Source organism: Euleptes europaea, chromosome 2 (assembly GCF_029931775.1).
Source record: "Euleptes europaea isolate rEulEur1 chromosome 2, rEulEur1.hap1, whole genome shotgun sequence".
NCBI lineage: Eukaryota > Metazoa > Chordata > Lepidosauria > Squamata > Sphaerodactylidae > Euleptes > Euleptes europaea.
The window spans coordinates 108,934,369-108,954,685 of record NC_079313.1 but is presented as its reverse complement, the minus strand read 5'-3'; the positions used below and the strand labels follow the sequence as shown (position 1 = coordinate 108,954,685).

The window sequence follows — 20,317 nt, the reverse complement described above, 5'->3', positions numbered from 1 at the left end:
CTAGCAGCTTAGAAAGGGACCAGTCATAGAAACAGTTAACTTTAGAGGACTCCCCCCACTCCAGAATGCACAGAAAATGCAGCATAAACCAGTATAGACTGGGCAATGCATGCGGCTGATTAAGTGTCAGAATAAGAATTGCTTGTCTTTTCCTGGGATATTTCTCATAATTCAGACCAGCCTCAAGGAATTTCATGGGACACTGGAGATTGCAACCTAAAGCAGTAGACTCAGTGGGACTTATTTTGAATAAACATGTCTAGAATTGGGTTGCTTACAAGGGCCGACTGGCCATTTAACTTACAGGGAAATCTCCAAGTGGGCCACTGCCTTAGAGGGCTGCTGGGGGCCAGGGGAAAACAGAGCTAACCCCCAGCAACTCTGCCTCACCCTCAGGGGACTGCTTGGCTCAGGTCCCTCCTCAGCAATGGCAGCTGGTGGTAGCTGTACAATTGCCTTTTTCTGCCCTGCATCATTTGGGGATGATGAGTGAGCTAATGCCCATTGTAGGGCTGGCTCGTAGCACCACAGGTAGGGTTGCCACCCTCCAGGTGGTGCCTGGAGATCTCCAGCTAATGCAGTTGATTGCCAGATGACCAAGATCAGTTCTAGAGAAAATGTTTGCGCTGGAGGGTGGACTCTATGGCGTTATACATTGCTGAGGTCCCTCCCCTCCCCAGGCCCGACCCCCAAATTCTCCAGGTGTTTCCCGACCCAGAGCTGGCAACCCGAACCACAGGGGTCACGTAGCTTGACATACTGCAGGACTGTTTTCACTTCCCACGGCTCCTGGTTGCACAGCTTTGAAATGAGAGCAAGGAATAGGCATGCAGGCAGTTCCCAGAAAGCATAGTTACATGAGAGGGGCTGTGTCTCTGTGGTAGAGCATCTGCTTGGCATGCAGAAGGTCCCAGGTTCAATCCCCGGCATCTCCAGTTAAAGGAACCAGGCAAGTAGGTGATGTGAAAGACCTCTGTCTGAGACCCTGGAGAGCTGCTGCCTGTCTGAGTAGACAATACTGACTTTGATGGACCAAGGGTCTGATTCAGTATAAGGCAGCTTCATGTGTTCATGTGAGTGATTTATGGACTTTAGCACATACTTTATTCCACTCCTTGGTCCTCAGAAGAGTGCTGATTCAAGTAGGCTATAAACAGAGGGCCAGAGTGACATAGCAGTTAGGGTGTCAGACTAGGATCTGGCAGACCAAGATCTGAATCCACGCTCTGCCATGGAAGCTTGCTGGGTGACCTTGAGCCAGTCACACACTCATAGTCCAATCTACCTCACAGGGCTGTGGTGATGATTAAAGAAGAAAAGTTGGTTTTTATATGCTGACTTTCTCTACCAGTTAAGGGAGAATCAAACCGGCTTACCATCACCTTCCCTTCCCCCACCCCCCACACACAACAGACAGCCTGTGAGGTAAGTGGGGCCGAGAGAGCTCGAAGAGAGCTGTGACTAGCCCAAGGTCACCCAGCTGGCTTCGTGTGTAGGAGCAGGGAAACCAACCCAGTTCACCAGATTAGCGTCCACCGCTCATGTGGAGGAATGGGGAATCAAACCCGGTTCTCCAGATCAGAGTCCACCATTCCAAACCACCACTCTTAACCACTACACCATGCTGGAGGGAGGGAGGATTTACAGTGCCTTGAGCTCCTTGGAGGAAGGCTGGGCTCAAAATGTACTAAATAAATAAATAATCAGGTTACACTTCTGGCTTCCATAAGTTATTAGTCTCCAGGACTTTGCTAGTGGCAAGGACTACAACATGAATATCCCGTTCGCTACATCTCTGACAAATGAAAACTAAGTAAACAGTGAAAACATACTAAGTAGCCTTGCAACTGATGGATTTTTCCCTCCATGTGAAGATATATAGTTAAAGGTGGTTCCCAAAAATGGGGGTGGGGGAAATGATCCCTAAAACACATTTTTGTATAAACCTATTGATTTCACTGATGCAATGGAAGTAAAGCTATATGCAGCAAAACCTTAAAGTTACTCCTTGATTGGGGCTGTTCTTTCTTAAGTTTAAAGATGCTATTTAATTAATCAGTCAATGCTATTTAATTAATCAGTGCTATTCTTATTGGTGATAGCCAGCACGGTGTAGTGGTTAAGGTGTCAGACTGGGACCTGAGAAACCCAGGTTCAAATCTCCGCTCGTGCCATGGAAACTTGCTGGGTGACCATGGGCCAGTCACACACTTTCAGCCCTGACCCTGGCTAGTGTTCGGATGGGGGACCTCCAAGGAATACCAGGGTTGTGACGCAGAGGCAGGCAGTGGCAAAAGCACCTCTGAACGTCTCTTGCCTTGAAAACCCTATGGGGTCGCCATAAGTCAACTGTGACTTGTTGGCAAAAAAAAAATTCTTATTGACACAATACATAGGTTAAAGTGTGTGTTAAGTGCCATCAAGTCACAGCCAACTTATGGCAACTTAGGGTTTTCAAGGCAAGAGACTATCAGAGGTGGTTTGCCATTGCCTTCATCTGCATTCCCCTCGTGGTTTCCCATCCAAGTACTAACCAGGGCTGGCAGACCTTGCTTAGCTCCTGAGATCTGACGAGATCAGGCTAGCCTGGGCTATCCAGGTGAACATAGCATTAAATAAATAAAAGGAAGCGGGAATATTTTGAAGGTGCATGAGATCAGAAACACTGATACAGCAGAAACTTCACGTTCATCGTTTTTGGCCTGGCAAGTTTAATGATACCAGCTGCAAATCCTTTCGCAGTGTTTTTAGAGCAGATTTCCTGATAATCGGGTTCAGGTGGTGTCTCTTCAGAATCCTGCTGTCCTTCCAAACAAGATTAATTGGGCAATTAGGAAAGCGCTTCAAAGTCTATGACAGAGATTTATAAGAGAACGGTAAGATGGGTTTTTATTGCTGTTAATAGAGAACCAAGTAACAAAAGGTGAGTAATAGCTGGTTTTGTGAGAGGTTTGAGGAAGCTTTTTTTCTGACAAAGCCTGCCTTTTCCTTTCTGTGTGTTTGCTTATAATCTTGAGGGTGTTAGAAAGTAACATTATTCTAGGCCTAAACATCTGACACTTTATTGTATAATTGGCAATGAGGCGCTTGCATGTGAGAACAGCTTTGGAGACTGTATGCTGATTGTGCAAATCATGGAAAGGGCTGTTTCACTCTAAAGAGAGAAAGCTATTGGGATATCATTAAAATCTTCCCACTTCTACTGTCATCTTAAAGAGCTGGAGTTCTTACCTCTTTTCTTTCTCTTCAACCCCCCATCCCACCCCAACGTGGTAATCTGTATTTTAAATTTAATAAACTGGTAGAGAGCATTTTGTAGGAATTGCTGCTGTATATATGGACAGTAATTACTTTCCTTCCTAATCAAAATGAACTGTGGCAGAGGATGATGGCAACCACCAAAGAAATAGGTTGTTCCCCTGAAGGTATAAGCAGGCAGGTCCTGTTTTCTTGGGAGCCTGGACTGTTCTCCTACTTTCCTTTCCTCTCTCTGGTACATTCATATAGCTAAGGTACGACTTCAGCCAGCTTACATCTCCTGAACGCTACTTTAGCCTCTAGGAGAGAGAAACGAAAAACAACGCAAAATATCAAGACCTAGAGATGAGCTGCTTTCCCCATACCCAATTTGGAATTGCAACTAGCTGTGGGAGTTAGGGTTGCCAACTTCCAGGTGGTGGCTGGAGATCTCCTGCTATTACAACTGATCTCCAGCCGGTAGAGATCTGTTCACCTGGAGAAAATGGCCGCTTTGGCCGTTGGACTCTATGGCATTGAAGTCCCTCCCCAAACCCCACCCTCCTCAGGCTCCGCCCCAAAAACCTCCCGCCCGTGGTGAAGAGGGACCTGGCAACCCTAGTGGGAGTACATGTTCGAAAAGTAGATAAAGGAAGAAAAGAATTAATGTAGCAGTTCTGAGTATTGGAATGAACATTTTCTTGCCTAAAATAATTAGGGATTCTGTATTACTGCCTACTCTGCAAAGCTTAGAATTGACTGGAAATTGAGGTGAATTGCAGAGACATATCCTAACTATCATGTTTTCCCTACATCAGGGACAAGCTTCTTTGGATTTCCTGTTTGTGGCTTTCGATACAGTACAGTGGCCATGGGGCTTCCATGTGGCAGGTTTCCCTGCATATTTTCCTCCCCCTTGCTACTGGACCTTTTTCAGCTGATTTTTTAAATAGGCACTTTACTGTTGTTATAACAACCTGGGTATTGGGATCACTGAATTCACAATGAAAGGCCCTGGAGACCTTTTAAAAACAAAAGCTGGGGATTTAGAAAACCTGATAAAACGATTTTTATAATATTCAGTTGTTCCACAGCAGCCATTCCAGCTTTGCCGCAGTAGTTCCCAAAACTTTGTGGTAGATTAGGTTTGGAAAATATTGGTGACAAGCCATAAAAAAAAAACCCAGGAGGTACACAAGTACACCATGATGTAATGGGGAAGCAGCATCCCAACTTCATCATCAGCTTCCCCACAGCATCAAACTTCGGGCAAATAACCTGTGTGAATAACATACGATGCTGAAGTTTCTGCTGGGAACTCTGTATGTGTGCGTGTTGACGACCCTGTAGGGTTTTCAGGGCAAGAGACATTCAAAGGTGGTTTGCCATTGACTGCCTCTGCATGGGCTGAGGGAGTTCTGAAAGAACTGTCACCCAGCAGGCTTCATGTGGAGGAGTGGGGAATCAAACCTGGTTCTCCGGATTAGAGTCCGCTGCTCTTAACCACTACACTACGCTGTCTCTCTCTGAGTGTGTAACTGGGTCTTAAAGCTGCATGGGAAATTAAAACGGATCAGGGCCAAGGAAGGAAGGAAGATAAATTTTCCTCCTCCCCCACCCTGTGCCATCTTTCTGACTGAAAAATGTCTCTTTCCCCCCCACAGCTGAATTGTGCCTATGTATGTTCCTCACAAATTAGGAGGGAAGCTGTTGTGATAGCTTTAAAGAAAAGGAAAAGCAAGCACTAGAGGTGAGGCTCCAGGGTGACCACCTGCCCATCCCTGCTCGAGAGTAAACGTGTCTAGAATTGAGTTGCATAGTTTTGAAATGAAAGCAGGAAATTGGTATGCGGCTAGCACCCAGAAAGCATAGGTGGGTGAGTGATTCCTGGACCAGCACACACCTTATTCCTGCCCTTGGTTATCTGAAGAGTGGTGATTCAGGTTGGCTGGAGCAAGAAGACTCTGGTTCAAATCTCCACTCTGCCATGGAAGTTTGCTGGGTGACCTTGGGGCAGTTTTTTGGTCTAACCTACCTCGCAGGGTTCTTGTGAGGATAAAATGGAGGAGGGAAGAATGATTGAAACTGCTTTGGATCTCCATTAGAGAGAACGACGGGGTATAAATGAAGTAAATAATAGAAGATGGGCTTGGTTTGAAAAACTCTTTATCAAAGTTTTGTTGGAGGGGGGGGAGGAGCAGGAGATTAAACTTTCTCTCTCCCTTACCAGGATTCCAAAAACTGATCTCTGTGCTTGGAAACCAGAAGATGTCTTCCGCTCAGAAAAGCTATTCCATCCTTCTGTCAGTAGATGACATCATGGAAAATGGGTTTCTGATGAGTTCTTGCAGCTACTCTCCAAGTAACAGCTGTTTCCTGGAAATGAACAGCATCGCTAAATCCGACAGTTCAAGCACTGTGCAGAATGTGAATAGCAGTTTGGTGGTTCTAAAGACTATGGAATCTTCTTTGAACCACGGGAAGTGTGTCTTGCAGGTTTCGTGTGATGGTGTTGCATCTTGCAGCAAAGCTCCTGTCCAACCATGTACCTTTGACTTGTTTAACATGAGCTCTGCAAATAGCAGTACAGCGAATTCTATGGTGGATGCATTCTGTGACACCAAGTCTTCTACTCCATGCAAAGAAGAGAAACTCTCTAAACTAGCTGAGAATGTGTTAAAGAGTTCCGAAATGAACGATCTCTCTGTCTTCAAGAAGCCACCGTCACCACAGTTCTGGGAGATCTCTGGAATACAAACCACTCTGGACAAAACTGTTTATTCAGAAGCAAGCTTGGAAGAACTTGGATCCCTGGCTGCTGTGAAACCTGATACACCATCTCTGGGGGTGTCCTGTGCAGCTATGCCTCTAGCTAATAGCGGTGTAGGTACTGCAAAGCCCCCAGTTCTTCCTCTGTGATCCAAAGAATCTCAAGATGGGTGTGGACCATCAAGGTGCTTGACTTTTTTTTTCTTGCAGTAGCCTCGCCTGCTGGCGTGAACCGAAAGTACTAATAAGGAACTGGGGGCAAAGCACTGAATTATGTTGGTGGGGTTGGCTTTCAACTTGTCTGAAACGATGGGCACTGCAGAACTGTCCAACGAACATAACCATCCTTTTCGTTGAGAGTGACCCCAGAGGCCCACGGGTGGCTTGCTGTAGTTCTAATTGTACCCTCTACCTCGACGTTGAAAAATATTCTGTTAAATCCTGGTTTTTTAAAAGATAATGTTGCTTGGAGCACCTTTTGTTTGTTGCCAGGTTCAAGTTGTGGATGCTCTTTACTACTTTTTTGTGTGCTCAGATCTTATAATACAAGCCATGTAAAAAGACTCAATTGAAACTCCAGTCAATAGGCAGCAATATGTATGTGTAATGAGGGTACAGGAAAGTAGCTTTTTTTAATGGCTGGCTAATGTGATTGATTGTTAGGCTCAATTTATACCTTGATTCTCTAATAATGAAAATAAAGTAACTCTCTTGAATGGAGTTATCATTAGCCTGCTCACAAAAGGGCTTGGGTGTTGGGTACCAGTCAGTTCTCTTGTTTACACTACTGCCAACTCTAGAGTAGAAAGATCAGCTTCAAATAACTGCTGGGGGGGATACCAAGGTGTAGGATCAGCAACTGGCTAAGGTGGCTTCATGCTGAGTAGTTTATTCCAAATGCATGCTCTTCTACCAGCCCACCTGTTTTTGCATAGAGATTCCGTAAAATCTGGCAGATCATTCAAGATCTGGCAAAGGCAGTCTGGCGAGGTGCTAACCGAAATGGTAGGGAGTGATGCCAACAAAATGGAGGTGTTATCGGTCTTGGCAACACAACATCCAAGTAAGTCAACTTTGCCTTAGGCATATTTCAAATGGGTCATACGTTTAATAATACACATGGCTGAAAACACATTATTTTTCTGTGAAGGTCCTCTTCATGCGCTAGAGCTCTTTTCCAAATAATGAATTTTGGAACATGGCAGAGCACTCTGTAAAAGGTAAAGGTGCAAGCACCGAGTCATTCCTGACCTATGGGGTGATGTCACATCTCGACGTTTACTAGGCAGACTATGTTTACAGGGTGGTTTGCCAGTGCCTTCCCCAGTCATCTTCCCTTTACCCCCAGCAAGCTGGGTACTCATTTTACCGACCTCGAATGGAAGGCTGAGTCAACCTTGAGCTGGCTACCTGAAATCAACTTCCGTTGGGATCAAACTCAGGTTGTGAGCAGAGCTTGGACTGCAGTACTGCAGCTTACCACTCTGCATAGAGCACTCTGACCCATGTGAAATTCCATTTTCGAAATGATCCTTTAAATGAGATCTTGGTGTGTGTGCCTGTTGCACCAAATACTCATTCTGAAAGCCCACTGTTCCACAAGACAAGACCTGACAAGACACGTACAGCCCATTCCTGAAGGGGTGGTGGTGGTTAGGTGGCTCCCGGAGGTGGAGCAGCAAGCCAAAAAAAGAAAAAAGTGCTATTTAAAAACAACCCGTGGAACTCCCCATAGAGTGCCACAGGGCTTTGCCATGATTTTGCAGGCATAACTGAATGCCTGCAAAATGACATGTTCCTGGCCCAGGAGGGCTTAGGAAGCTGCCTAAAGGTAGCTCCACCCCTGGGAATGCCCCAGTGGATGCCAGTGCGGGGAGATAACGCTGGGAAAACACCGGTGCCCAAGTGCCACACTGCCACTGGTGTCCACACATCTGGCACAAGTCGCCCTATGCCAGCATCTGTGCCAGTTTGCACGGTGCAAACTGTGCAAACGGTGCCAGTTCCTATGTGGCTCTGTGCGCCCCCCTTCAGGAATGGACTGTCTGACTTGGATTCACTGGAATTTTTCCATGGGTGGAAGGACTTCTGCCTGTGGAGTGACTTTCTTGTCTCTACCCTTGCTACAATCCAAAATGCTCCCTACAAATGCTGTTCTGGGGGATGTTTGGGGGTCCCCAGGAACAGCATTTCAGGGCCATTCCAGAACTGTTATAGAGCATGTATGCCTTACCATTCTATTTTTTAGTAGGTACAGGCAGCAAATAAATGAATTACCTAGTGGTTCCCACAGGTAACATTATAGGGGTAAGATCATCACTTACACGCTATACAGGGTAGAACTGCTAGGTTTTGATTGTAATCACTTAGAAATAATACATAATGGGTTCCTCAAGGCTCTGTTTAATCTTCTGAGATTATGCCAGCTACTGCAGAAACTGGCCTTTGTTGTCTTATGGCAAAGGTTGCCAAACTTTTACTTAATGAGTTACTTCTCTGAGTAATGAAACATATTTTGAATTACTTACCCCCCCATATTACCAAGCTTTAGTTTATCCTAGAAACAGAACATGGATTAGGAACAGCAGCATAAACGAAGCTGTTGGCTAAACAGCCCAGGGGGTGGGGGGGGGAAAGCTGTTGTGGGGAGGGAAGCTTAGAACATATTTTTGTGAGTTTCCCCTAGGTCTGCATGAGTTACACTGAAGCAGCCTGTTGGAGCCATGCATTAAAGCAAGGATGCTCCTATTATATTTGTAACAATACATGAAACAAATTAATGGATGATTAATTAAATCATGGAGTTCACTGCCAGCAGTTGTAATGATGGACTCAAGAACAGATGCCTTTAAAAGGGGATTAGACAGATTCCTGGGGGACAGCTCCATCTATGGCTACCAGCTATTGTGGCCAAAATCAACCACCTTGTTCAGAGGCAGTAAGCCTCTGAATAACAGTGCCTAGGAAGAAATGTCAGGGGGAAGCCCTTGTCCTCTGTGCTGCGTTTGCTGGTTTTCTACTGCAACTGGTTGGCTATGTGAAACAGGACTGTGGACTAGGCAGCCCTCTATGATCTATCAGGACTCTTCTGTTCTTAAGTGTCGGCTGGAGCAGGTTAAGAAGAGTTGAGCTAAGGACTATGAAAGCCTTATGCAAAAAATACAATCTCTAAATATATTGGCTTGGAAGAATTTCCACCTGTTGAATGCAACTTTCTTTTGACCTGCAGCCTGAAGTGCTGTCTGAAGTAGTACAGCATTCTGAGTTGCAGTGGGAGTGGGAAGGTGAGGAAGTCAGGCTCCAGAGGCAGAGGTCCTTCTGTCCACAGAAACACTGTGTTGAATCTAAACCCTTACTTAGTATAGCCCCAAGGACAGTGAAAGGATCTTCAGTGAGCATTTCCAACTGGACGAAGAAAATGTACTTTGTTTCCTAATTGGTTTCCCAAGTCCTCCTGGTGACTGAGGTTATGGCCTCTAGTTAAATTCTCTTCAGCTTGTTATTCTCCCTGTTCCGTTAAGAAGATCTTGATTTTAATAACACATATTCTAAAATGTGTTTAAGACTATAGTTGCAGACATGGGCAGTTAAAAACATTTGTGTTTCCTTTCTAGGGTTTTCTGGGATATATCCTCAGCCTTACCTCCATAACCAGAAATAAAATGTCTGACTAGCCAAGAATCCTAAAGCCAAGTTCTATCTCCAAAGTATTCTTTTGAAAATGAGAGTCCTGTCTGACTCAGAAGCTAAGTGAGGATGAAGAGGAAGAAGGTATAGTGGTTAAGAGCGGTGGACTCTAATCTGGAGAACCGGGTTTGATTCCCCACTCCTCCACACAAGCAGCGGACTCTAATTGGGTGAACCAGGTTAGTTTCCCCCCTCCTACACATGAAGCCAGCTGGGTGACCTTGGGCTAGTCACAGTTCTCTGAACTCTCAGCCCCACCTACATCACAAGATGTCTATTGTGGAGAGGGGAGGGGAAGGTGATTGTAAGCCAGTTTGATTCTTCCTTAAGTGGTAGAGAAAGTCGGCATATAAAAACCAACTTTTCTTCTTCTTCTTCTTAAGTGGGGATCAGCCCTGGTTGGATGGGAGCCACCAAGGAAGTCCAAGTCACTATGCAGAGACAGGCAATGGCTCAATAGAAAATACCTGAATGTCATTACTAGGTGTGATTGGGAAGACCTGCACAGAGTAGGGGGCAAGCCACAGATCTGCCCTTAAAACATACACTACTCTCATGTAATAGCTTAAGATGAAAAATAGACGAAAGGATTTGGTGGCAGTAAATTCTAGTAAACCCTAGAGAAGGATGTTTTAGTTAGAACTTATGAGATCTGGTATAAGAGGAGGGTGGTCAAACTCCTTCAGGTATGCAGGTTTGCAATAATTTCCTTTGTTATATGACCAGCAGAGTAGCATCATACATGACAATCGCATCCAGAAACGTTGTAAGAAAAAAAAACTTAGACAAAAACAGCCAGAGGAACGGACTTCAAGATGTACAAAATGATATCTTTACTTAAAAAAAATAGAAACTGGTCAAATATGGAATGCTTCATACATAAAAACTTATCAAAATTATTGCTCCCTAAATAGCAATCACTCATTTGGCATTGCATGTTTAGACTACTACATACATACAAGATATTACTGGGCACAAAAAATGGCAGGAAATAGTCCACCAGTCTTTTGAGCAAACATACAATGGAAGAAAGTGGGCTATGACACCCCTCACCAGAGTCTTACACTTCAGTCAAGAAAATGATAGGGTTCAGAAACCACTCTGGAATGCGACTTCACTTGTATCAACATCATGTTCCTTTAAGAAGACAGAAAGATATCAAAGTCAAGTCACATGAGAAGCTACCTTTACTTCTATGCATTTGCACATTTTAAATGCAAAGATATTTTAAATAGTGTAGACCTTTTTACAGTTCAGTATTTAATGATACATTAATGATCAAACCTTTAGCGTTCTTTGCAAAATAAAGAATTTTTAGGGCCCTACCACAGCTGAATGCAGCTCATTCAATCACTGTTTAACTTTGGATGGGTCCCCTTATACTCCTGTTACACTTCATTGTGTGTGTTTCTTTTAGTTGAAAATGTTGCATATTAAACACAAGACATTTTTTCCACACCTCCAAAGGGGAGCATGTGCTGCTTACAGGCATCCTATAAAGGAGGAGGAGGAGGTATCAACATAATTTTCTCATGGGAGAAGACCAACAGAATGTTGCCTGAAGGACTCAAGGAAATACATGCCTCAAAGGATTGGAAACAGTTCTTAATGTGTGTAACTCTTAAGAAGCCAAATTAGATCACCTCTGAAATTCTTCAAGTGCCTAATTTGTGTATCATTTCAACTCCCAAACTCCTAATACCGCTGTTAGGAAACCAGGAGCTGCCAGAGGGCTTTTTATTCTTTTCCCTTTCCCTTTCTCGACTAACATTAATACTAAACTATTACCAGCTTCAAACTAGAGTTTGCAACCATGGTTAGAGTGGGTTTCAAAAACTGTTTTCAGCTAACTTCAAGCTCAGTTTGGACGTCACAAGAAACCATGGTTTCATTAAACTACAGTCAGACTGATGCAGACCACTCTACTCATTGTGGTTGGTTAGGGTCCATCAAGGAATGATCCAAATTTGGTTTATGAATGACACATTGCCATCCTAAGCAGAGTTACACCATTCTGTAGTCATTGGGCTTGGAAGAGTATAATTCTGCTTAGGAAAGCACTATTAAATCTTTACTATGGTTTGGTGGGACTCTGGAATTCATACATCTTGGCTTGTTCATTGACAATGCTCTCCTAGGCCTACAGAGTGAAGGAAATTAAGACAGCATTTATTGTCGCAGACCAGGATTTGAGTGACTGTGAGTGGAATCCTGGTTTCACAGCTAATTACAAGAAATATACATGGTTCTGGTTTAACAGAGCCAATATTAGAATTACCACTGGGGCAGACATAATACTGCATCAGAGTAATTTCCAAAAGGGAAGGATTGGGGGTACAGGAGGATTTAGATGTGACAGCCAGAGTGGTGCAGTGGTTAGAGTATACGACTAGGATCTGAGAGATCCAGGTTCAAATCTCCACTCTGCCAAAGAAGCTTGCTGGATAATGTTGGGCCAGTTACACACAACCAGTCCACCTTACCTCACAAGGTTGCTGTGAGAATAAAATGGAGGAGAGGAAAACAATATAAGCTGCATAAATGAAGTAAATGAATGAGAGAGAAGGAGGAAAAAGCATCCATTCCTGCAGGGTGCTCCCCTTCTCTTAACCATGGTTAGAAGATTGGAAACATTATGGGTACACCACAACTATTAATGAATATGACCGCAAAATATTTGTAATTACTGATTTGCATAAGAGGCACTGCAGAATCAAAGAAGTTGTGAGAATTCTGAATTGGAGAAAGCGTAGAGCTTGTTGAAACAGAGTAGTCAACTGTCGAAGGCTTTCACGGTCAGAGTTCATTGGTTCTTGTAGGTTATTCGGGCTGTGTAACCGTGGTCTTGGAATTTTCTTTCCTGACGTTTCGCCAGCAACTGTGGCAGGCATCTTCAGAGTAGTAACACTGAAGGACAGTGTCTCTCAGTGTCAAGGGTGTAGAAAGAGTAATATATAGTCAGAAAGGGGTTGGGTTTGAGCTGAGTATTGTCCTGCAAAAGTATTGTCCTGTAAGTATCAAGATAATGTGCTAATGAGGGTATGGTATGTTAATATGGAACCATTGTATCCTGAAGTGATCTGTTAATGTGTGTAATCCAAAACTAATCTGTATGGCTATTGTTGAATGTTGTCTTTGTCTGGAGGTGTTTCAGGGCAGGAAGCCAAGCCTTATTCATTCTTAAACTCTCCTCTTTTCTGTTAAAGTTGTGCTGATGTTTGTGAATTTCAATGGCTTCTCTGTGCAATCTGACAAAATAGTTGGTAGAATTGTCCAGTCTTTCAGTGTCTTGGAATAAGACCCTGTGTCCTGTTTGTGTCAGTCCATGTTCAGCCACTGCTGATTTCTCAGGTTGGCCAAGTCTGCAGTATCTTTCATGTTCTTTTATCCTTGTTTGTATGCTGCGTTTTGTGGTCCCGATGTAAACTTCTCCACAGCTGCAAGGTATACGATATACTCCTGCAGAGGTGAGGGGGTCTCTTTTGCTACGATCAGCAAAAGACAAAAGAGACCCCCTCACCTCTGCAGGAGTATATCGTATACCTTGCAGCTGTGGAGAAGTTTACATCGGGACCACAAAACGCAGCATACAAACAAGGATAAAAGAACATGAAAGATACTGCAGACTTGGCCAACCTGAGAAATCAGCAGTGGCTGAACATGGACTGACACAAACAGGACACAGGGTCTTATTCCAAGACACTGAAAGACTGGACAATTCTACCAACTATTTTGTCAGATTGCACAGAGAAGCCATTGAAATTCACAAACATCAGCACAACTTTAACAGAAAAGAGGAGAGTTTAAGAATGAATAAGGCTTGGCTTCCTGCCCTGAAACACCTCCAGACAAAGACAACATTCAACAATAGCCATACAGATTAGTTTTGGATTACACACATTAACAGATCACTTCAGGATACAATGGTTCCATATTAACATACCATACCCTCATTAGCACATTATCTTGATACTTACAGGACAATACTTTTGCAGGACAATACTCAGCTCAAACCCAACCCCTTTCTGACTATATATTACTCTTTCTACACCCTTGACACTGAGAGACACTGTCCTTCAGTGTTACTACTCTGAAGATGCCTGCCACAGTTGCTGGCGAAACGTCAGGAAAGAAAATTCCAAGACCACGGTTACACAGCCCGAATAACCTACAAGAACCAGAGTAGTCAACTGGTTTTAACAGCAAATTAAACACATTGTTAAATCCTAGTTTCCATTTAATATTCATGCTGTGCCTTCATAGAAGCTCACTGAAGTCAAAGAATGGGCTTTCCCAGAAACCTGACCATATGTCTTTCCTTGAATCATCACATATATATGTATACAAGAAAATTGATAACAGCTTACCTGATTTAGCTTCTTGAACTCCACTACTTGGAAGAAAATGTGCTCCAGTATATGTTTGGCATCTTGCTGCTCCTTTGGGAGTTTATTTGTTACTCCTAGAATATCACCACATTTTCTGACATAGAATTCCAGGTCATCTTCAGTGCCTAACACCACCACACAAATGAAATAACGGTTTGAAGTTACAATGCAGTTTCCGTAAGAATTAAGCCTCTCAAGTATGGGTATGGGCTTGGACATATCCGTTCTGAATATATACCCAAAAATACCTTATTGCTATTTTTGGGGTATCCACATAATATTCAGGATTCTTGGCAATAGTGGTATCTGGGTCCTGAATATTTCTAGAAATATTTGGGAATATCCAGGGCTGGCATTTTGAAGATTCCAGGCCTGCTTTCTGCCCCCATTTTACAGGTCTCCTGGGCAACAGAAGGGAGGGGGGAACAAGAGGTAGCTCTCCCAGACAAATGGGATCACACATAACGGAAAGTTCTATCAGTCCAATCACAACTATTCTCTCAAATTCCACAGCTTTCTGACAATAGGCAAGGAGGATAAAAAGCAGGCTTGGCTGCAGCCTGATTCTATTTCAGGGCAAGAGGTTTGGAGTGCTGCTAACCTACTCACAGGGTTGTTGTGAGGATAAAATGGAAGAGAGGAGCATGACGTAGGCTGCTCTGGGTACTCACTGGACAGAAAGGCGGGGTATAAATGAATGAATGAATGATAATTATAGCTGAAGATTTAGGACAGATAAAAGGGCAGATAAGTGGGAAGAAGAGAAGCAAGCAAGGAAAGGTGAGATTATGGGGTTGCCGGGATGAGGGAAAGAGGAATCATGTGGCGAGGGGGAAATGAGGTGCCCCCCACAAATCCTTATGGGTTCTCCACTGTGCAACTGGGCCTGGACCAGCAGTCAGTACTGCACAGGTAGAGACTGCCAGTGAAAGGGAAGGAGGGAAATCTGAAGACACAGGCTGGTGGGTGGGAAGGAGAGAAAGAAGCAAGAAAAGGAAAGAGGCTATGGGGCTTTCAAGAAAGGCAAAGGGAGAGAGGAAAATAAGATGCCCCCTGCAAGTCTTTGTGAGTCCCCTGTTTTTTATTATATAAATACTAGATAAGGGTCATTGAAATGGCTACACAACCCCTCCCTCTTCCCCACTGCCTCTAGGTAGTACTTCATTCTTCCGGTAATGAAAGGTTGTTTAATAAAATCTATAATTTTATGAAAAAGCAGTTTACAGCATGCATAGGGGAATACTTTGTAAACTTATTCCAGTCTAACCCTATTGATTTCAATGAGCTCAGCCAACAAGAAAGCTAGCATTGAGACACAGCCTTAGAATATAGCACTGCAATCCTTATGCACATCTTCCTCCATTGAATACAGTGCGACTTATTTCTGTGTAAAAATGAATAGGATAGAAAATGTCTATCAATTATGTATATCGAAGCAATGTAGAAGGTTATGGGATTAATTTTTACCCACTCTAGTTTGAAACTACAGCTCAGCTAAGCAGAACTGTGGCGTACCTAGAGGGCAAACATTTTTAATTAATTCTGAAAAAACCCACTTTATAGATTTTTCACCATATTACACTGGAAGGAGTTTATTTCATTTTGTTGCAAATTAGTATTAGCTTAACATACTCAAATGTTTGTCCTACTTACATTTGTTTGTTATTTGGGCAAGACGAGCTTTCTCAGAAGAGAAAGTTTCATCCAAATCAAAGAGGTCCAGACTGGGAGGAGGTAGTTCTCTGAAGGTAGGTGGGAAAACCTAGTAAAAGAAGAGTATGAACTGTCAAGTCTAATAATGTCCTTGCTTGTACAAAGCAAACAGTTGAAGTGCAGCCTGTACCAATACTATCTGCCAAAGCCCACCAATTCCTAGAAAAGCAATGAAATAATGTGTTAGGGTGGAAGGAAGAAATGGTTTTTGAATTATTTTCTTTGTTTCCTAATTATAGGATTTCAATCACTGGCATGCCTAGGAAGGGAATGCTTAATCAATGACCCAATTTAATTGTGGGGATTTGACATATAGAACAGATTTAGGCTGGCAGTACTGAACACACAGAAACAGATGAAGCTGCCTTGTTCTACCTTGGTCAGTGTTATCTACGCTGACTAGTAGAAGCTCTCCAGGGTTTCAGACAAAGGTCTTTCATAATACCTACTACCTGTTCCATTTAACTAGAGATGCCATGAGTTGAACCTGGGACCTTCTGAACCTGGGACCTTTGCTCTACCCCTGAGCAAAGGCCCCAGTGAACACACTTGTGACTTGAGGAATGAGGACAGAACACAATGGCATTTTATGCATGGGTTATTTCCAATGGATATACTGCTCTCTTGATGCACAGTATTTGCAGTCGAATTCTCAAATCACTCTGCACAGGGGTCTGAAACTGACCAACGCTCACTGAGAAACTGACCAAATAGGCAGCTGCATAGGTTCAGCGTTCTTGTTAGTCACAAATAAAAAAAACTTTTCAATCAGGCTGAGGTCTGAAACTGACCCTCATTTGCTGTGAAACTAACCAATAAGCAGCCTCATAATATTCCAGCTTTGAGGGGAGGGGTTGGATGAGGGGGACAGACAAGTGGAAGGGAGAAGCGAGAATGGGCATGGGGAGAAAACCCCGAATTGACAAGTATGCACAGGACCAGCTTTTGATTTGGGATCAAGGTAGACATTAAACTTGGGGTAAAACAGCATCCACAAAATGCAGGGAAAACGCAAGGGGAGAGTGAGGCGACTTCTAAAGGTCGGAAAATACATGAATAATGAAACCAAAGCCCTGAAGTACTCAGGCCTTGATGGCAACGGAAACAATCAGTGCATAAAAAGTCATTGTCTATGTCGACTGTTCCTCATTTTTAGTTCCCCTGAAAAACGAAAGTTGTTAACTACAAGGCCCTTCATAGCTCTGCTTTGTCTTACATCTCAGCTCTTATTTCTTCTTGCCCTGTGCCTAAAACCTAAACTTGTATCCCAACTACCCAAATGTCCTGCTTACACCCTCCCTTTTTTATCCAATAAGCTTTCAGTTTTCTTCCCAAACACTTATATCCTGTTGCTTGTCCTCTTGTTAAAAATCATTTTAATGCCCCTTCACACACTGCCAGCTTGATACTATACCAAGTTCACCTTGCAGACTTAAGGCTTCAAAAACTTTATTTGTTCCTGTCTTGTCCAAAGCCTAAAGTATAAATACATTTGCTCTCTTCACATACTCTCTGAGTGGGGAAACAGCAACAAATAGCAATATTACTCACTGCTGGCTGTAGTGCAGGTAGTGGAGTTTCGAAACGAGGCTGAATTAGCTGAAGCGGTTCATATTTCACATTCAACTGTTCATAAGACCTACAATTAAATCACATTAGCAAAAGAAAAAAAGATGGTTGATAACATGCTTATGTCTAACTACAGGCATTTCACACAATATCATCCTGTAGACCCATGCCATTAATAAATGTGTATACGGTTTTATCCAACATAAAAACTGTTCACAATAAGCTAACTTGTTACTGAAGCAATCCACTCCCCAATATAGTAAAATGATTATTTCTATTATTGTGGTGGTGGTGGAAAGTGCCGTCAAGTTGCAGATGACTTAGGGTTACCCTGTAGGAGTCAGAGGTGATTACAGAGATCAGAGGTGGTTTGCCATTAACTGCCTCTGAGTGGGCTGAGAGAGTTCTGAGAGAACTGTGACTGGCCCAAGGTCACCCAGCAGGCTTCATGCAGAGGAGTGGGGAATCAAAACCGGTTCTCCAGATAAGAGTGTGCTACTCTTAACTACTACACCACGCTGATTCTCAATTATTGTACAATTTATACTGTGGTATTCTCCCTTACTATGTATAGGTGTGAAAGCTGGACAATGAAGAAAACTGTCAGGAAGAAATCAGATTCCTTTGAAACACAGTGTTGGAGGAGAATTTTATGGATACCGTGGACCGCCAAAAAGACAAATAAGTGAGTTCTAGATCAAATCAAGCCTGAACTTTCCCTAGATGCTAAAATGACCAAACTGAGACTATTATACTTTGGTCACATTATGAGAAGACGAGAATCACTGGAAAAGACAATAATGCTAGAAAAAGTTGAAGGCAGCAGGAAAAGAAGACCCAATAATTGGATTATTCAGTAAAGGAAGCCATGGCCCTCAGTTAGCAGGACCTGAGCAAGACTGTTAAATGATAGGATGTTTCGGACGTCATAAATTCACAGAGTCACCATAAGTTGGAAGTGACTTGATGGCACTTAATACAAACTCACAATTTTCTAATGAACTACATAATTAATATTTCTGGAACAGAACTACCAGGAGGCCTGTACAAAGATCCACACACATACAACTGTGGTCTGTTTTCTATCCTCCAAACCAGGATTAAACCACAGTTTGGAAAGAAGAAAACAAACCATAGTTTGTTCTGGCTTGTCCACATAAAACTAGTTTTCCAAGAAAGTGAAAATGAATAATTTCCAAGCTGTGTGTGAAGGGGACGGGATTTCCAAGGTTCATTCCATAACAAATCCTAGTTTGTTGTTATGTGAGAATGATGCCATTATTTAGCCACCTTGGTGGCCCCTGGAATGGCAGAAGGGCAATATACAACTTCTGCAAGCAAACAAACAGTTTTAATTGAAAAACTAATGCAGATGATGATATTAGATGATGAAACCAACTTGATTATTTTGGGAAGTGCTGTAGTATCCAGCTGGTAAGTGGACATATCAAAAAGTGTTGTGAAGTCTCGTGGGCTCTCATCTCCCTCCTGCAGGCAGACTCGCAGCCGCTCTGATAGCTTGGCTATATCTGGAAGCATTGTATAATCAGATATCTGAAAGAAAAAAAAACCACAGAGCATGCAGAGTTTGCTGGAACTAATAACACAGTGTTCCCAGTAAGATAGGGAACCACCTGACAAAATAAATAGACCATTCCTCAAAGAAGTAATACTTTGCAGCTTGACTGTTCTCATAGAAAGCCATTAATTCCATCAGCATTTTTTGCAAACATGTATATTGCTTGATTCAGAAAACAAGATTTTGTACTTATTTAGTTAAAATATACTTAAAGGGTTGCTGGTAAAAATGCTGGGAATGTGACCTGTATGGATAAAAGCCATGTGGGACAAGGGAATGGGGTGAGATTGAGCAAAAATGCTGATTGGATCTAATCCAACTTCATTATATTCTTCAAGATTTACATTTATTTTGATAGTGTTTTGTTTGTCATGGCAAAACTGATCACTCAGTTAAACTCCATGGGCAACACTTGTTTCACCTGTTGTAGATTCTCCACATTGTAAAGTGGAGAAGAAATTTAATAGACACAGAGCTGAGGAAATTTTGCAAACACCAGAATTAGCAGTGAAATTTCTTTTATTCAAGATTACCAAAGTTTCCTTGGTAGGTAGGGATATAAGAAATAAACAAAACATTCAGTAAGCATACTAGAGACAAGAGAAAAGTTTAAAAAATTAGACTAGATTCTCTTACCTCTGGATCTTCTGCATCAATCTGATTTAAATGGATGTCACTTGTTGTAAGCCACTGGAAAAGTACCTCCTAAAAAACCACAGAGTTCTGCTAAGTTTGTGGTATTATCAGGATGATTTACATTAAAACTTCAAGAGAATAGTTCAAGTTCCTCAAAATACACAGCTAATGTAACTTAGTGTGAAGGAAGGCATGTATGTAAATGGACACCAGAGCAAAAGATATTTACAGTAAACGATTCCTGGCTGGGCATCAATTTAAAAGTTAAATGATGCATGACTAGGAGTACTGATCATGCTGAGCAAAGGACAGGAGTTTCACTAATCAATTAAAATAAACTGGTATGATAAAAAAAATGCCTGTACTAATATATACAGCATGTCTGCACCTATATTCTCCATTATAATTTTATTCTATTGATGTAGTGTCTTCAGTGCAGGGAAGAGGAATTGTGCACATTCTTTTGTATCTTGATTGTTAATTAAATTGCTTATTGACTGCACTTTCTGTAGAAAGGCAGGGTAGAAATGTTTCAAAAAAATAATATTGGTTCTCAAATTTCTATAGGGACAAAATCTCTATAGGGACCTTTGAAATTATCAGTTATTGCTTTTCCTCTGGAACAGACATGAAGCTGCCTTATTTTGAATAAGACCACTGGTCCATCACAGTCGGTACTGTCTATTCAGAATCGCAGTGGCTCTCCACTGGCAAGTAAAAGGTCCCAGGTTCAATCCCT

General features: G+C 42.6%; 1 protein-coding gene across 1 annotated transcript in view; it reads right to left on the bottom strand.

Annotated features, from left to right (window-relative positions):
* Nucleotides 1-10,502: 10,502 nt before the first annotated feature.
* Nucleotides 10,503-20,317, bottom strand: part of IFT52 (intraflagellar transport 52) — a 28,918-nt gene continuing 19,103 nt past the window's right edge. The window contains exons 8-13 of the mRNA XM_056844285.1: nt 19,579-19,647; nt 18,763-18,917; nt 17,346-17,433; nt 15,735-15,843; nt 14,061-14,206; nt 10,503-10,830 (exon numbers count right to left, since the gene is read on the bottom strand). Coding sequence (XP_056700263.1) covers nt 10,783-10,830; nt 14,061-14,206; nt 15,735-15,843; nt 17,346-17,433; nt 18,763-18,917; nt 19,579-19,647 — 615 coding nt within the window. The 3' untranslated portion in view covers nt 10,503-10,782. The remainder of the gene's footprint in view (nt 10,831-14,060; nt 14,207-15,734; nt 15,844-17,345; nt 17,434-18,762; nt 18,918-19,578; nt 19,648-20,317) is intronic.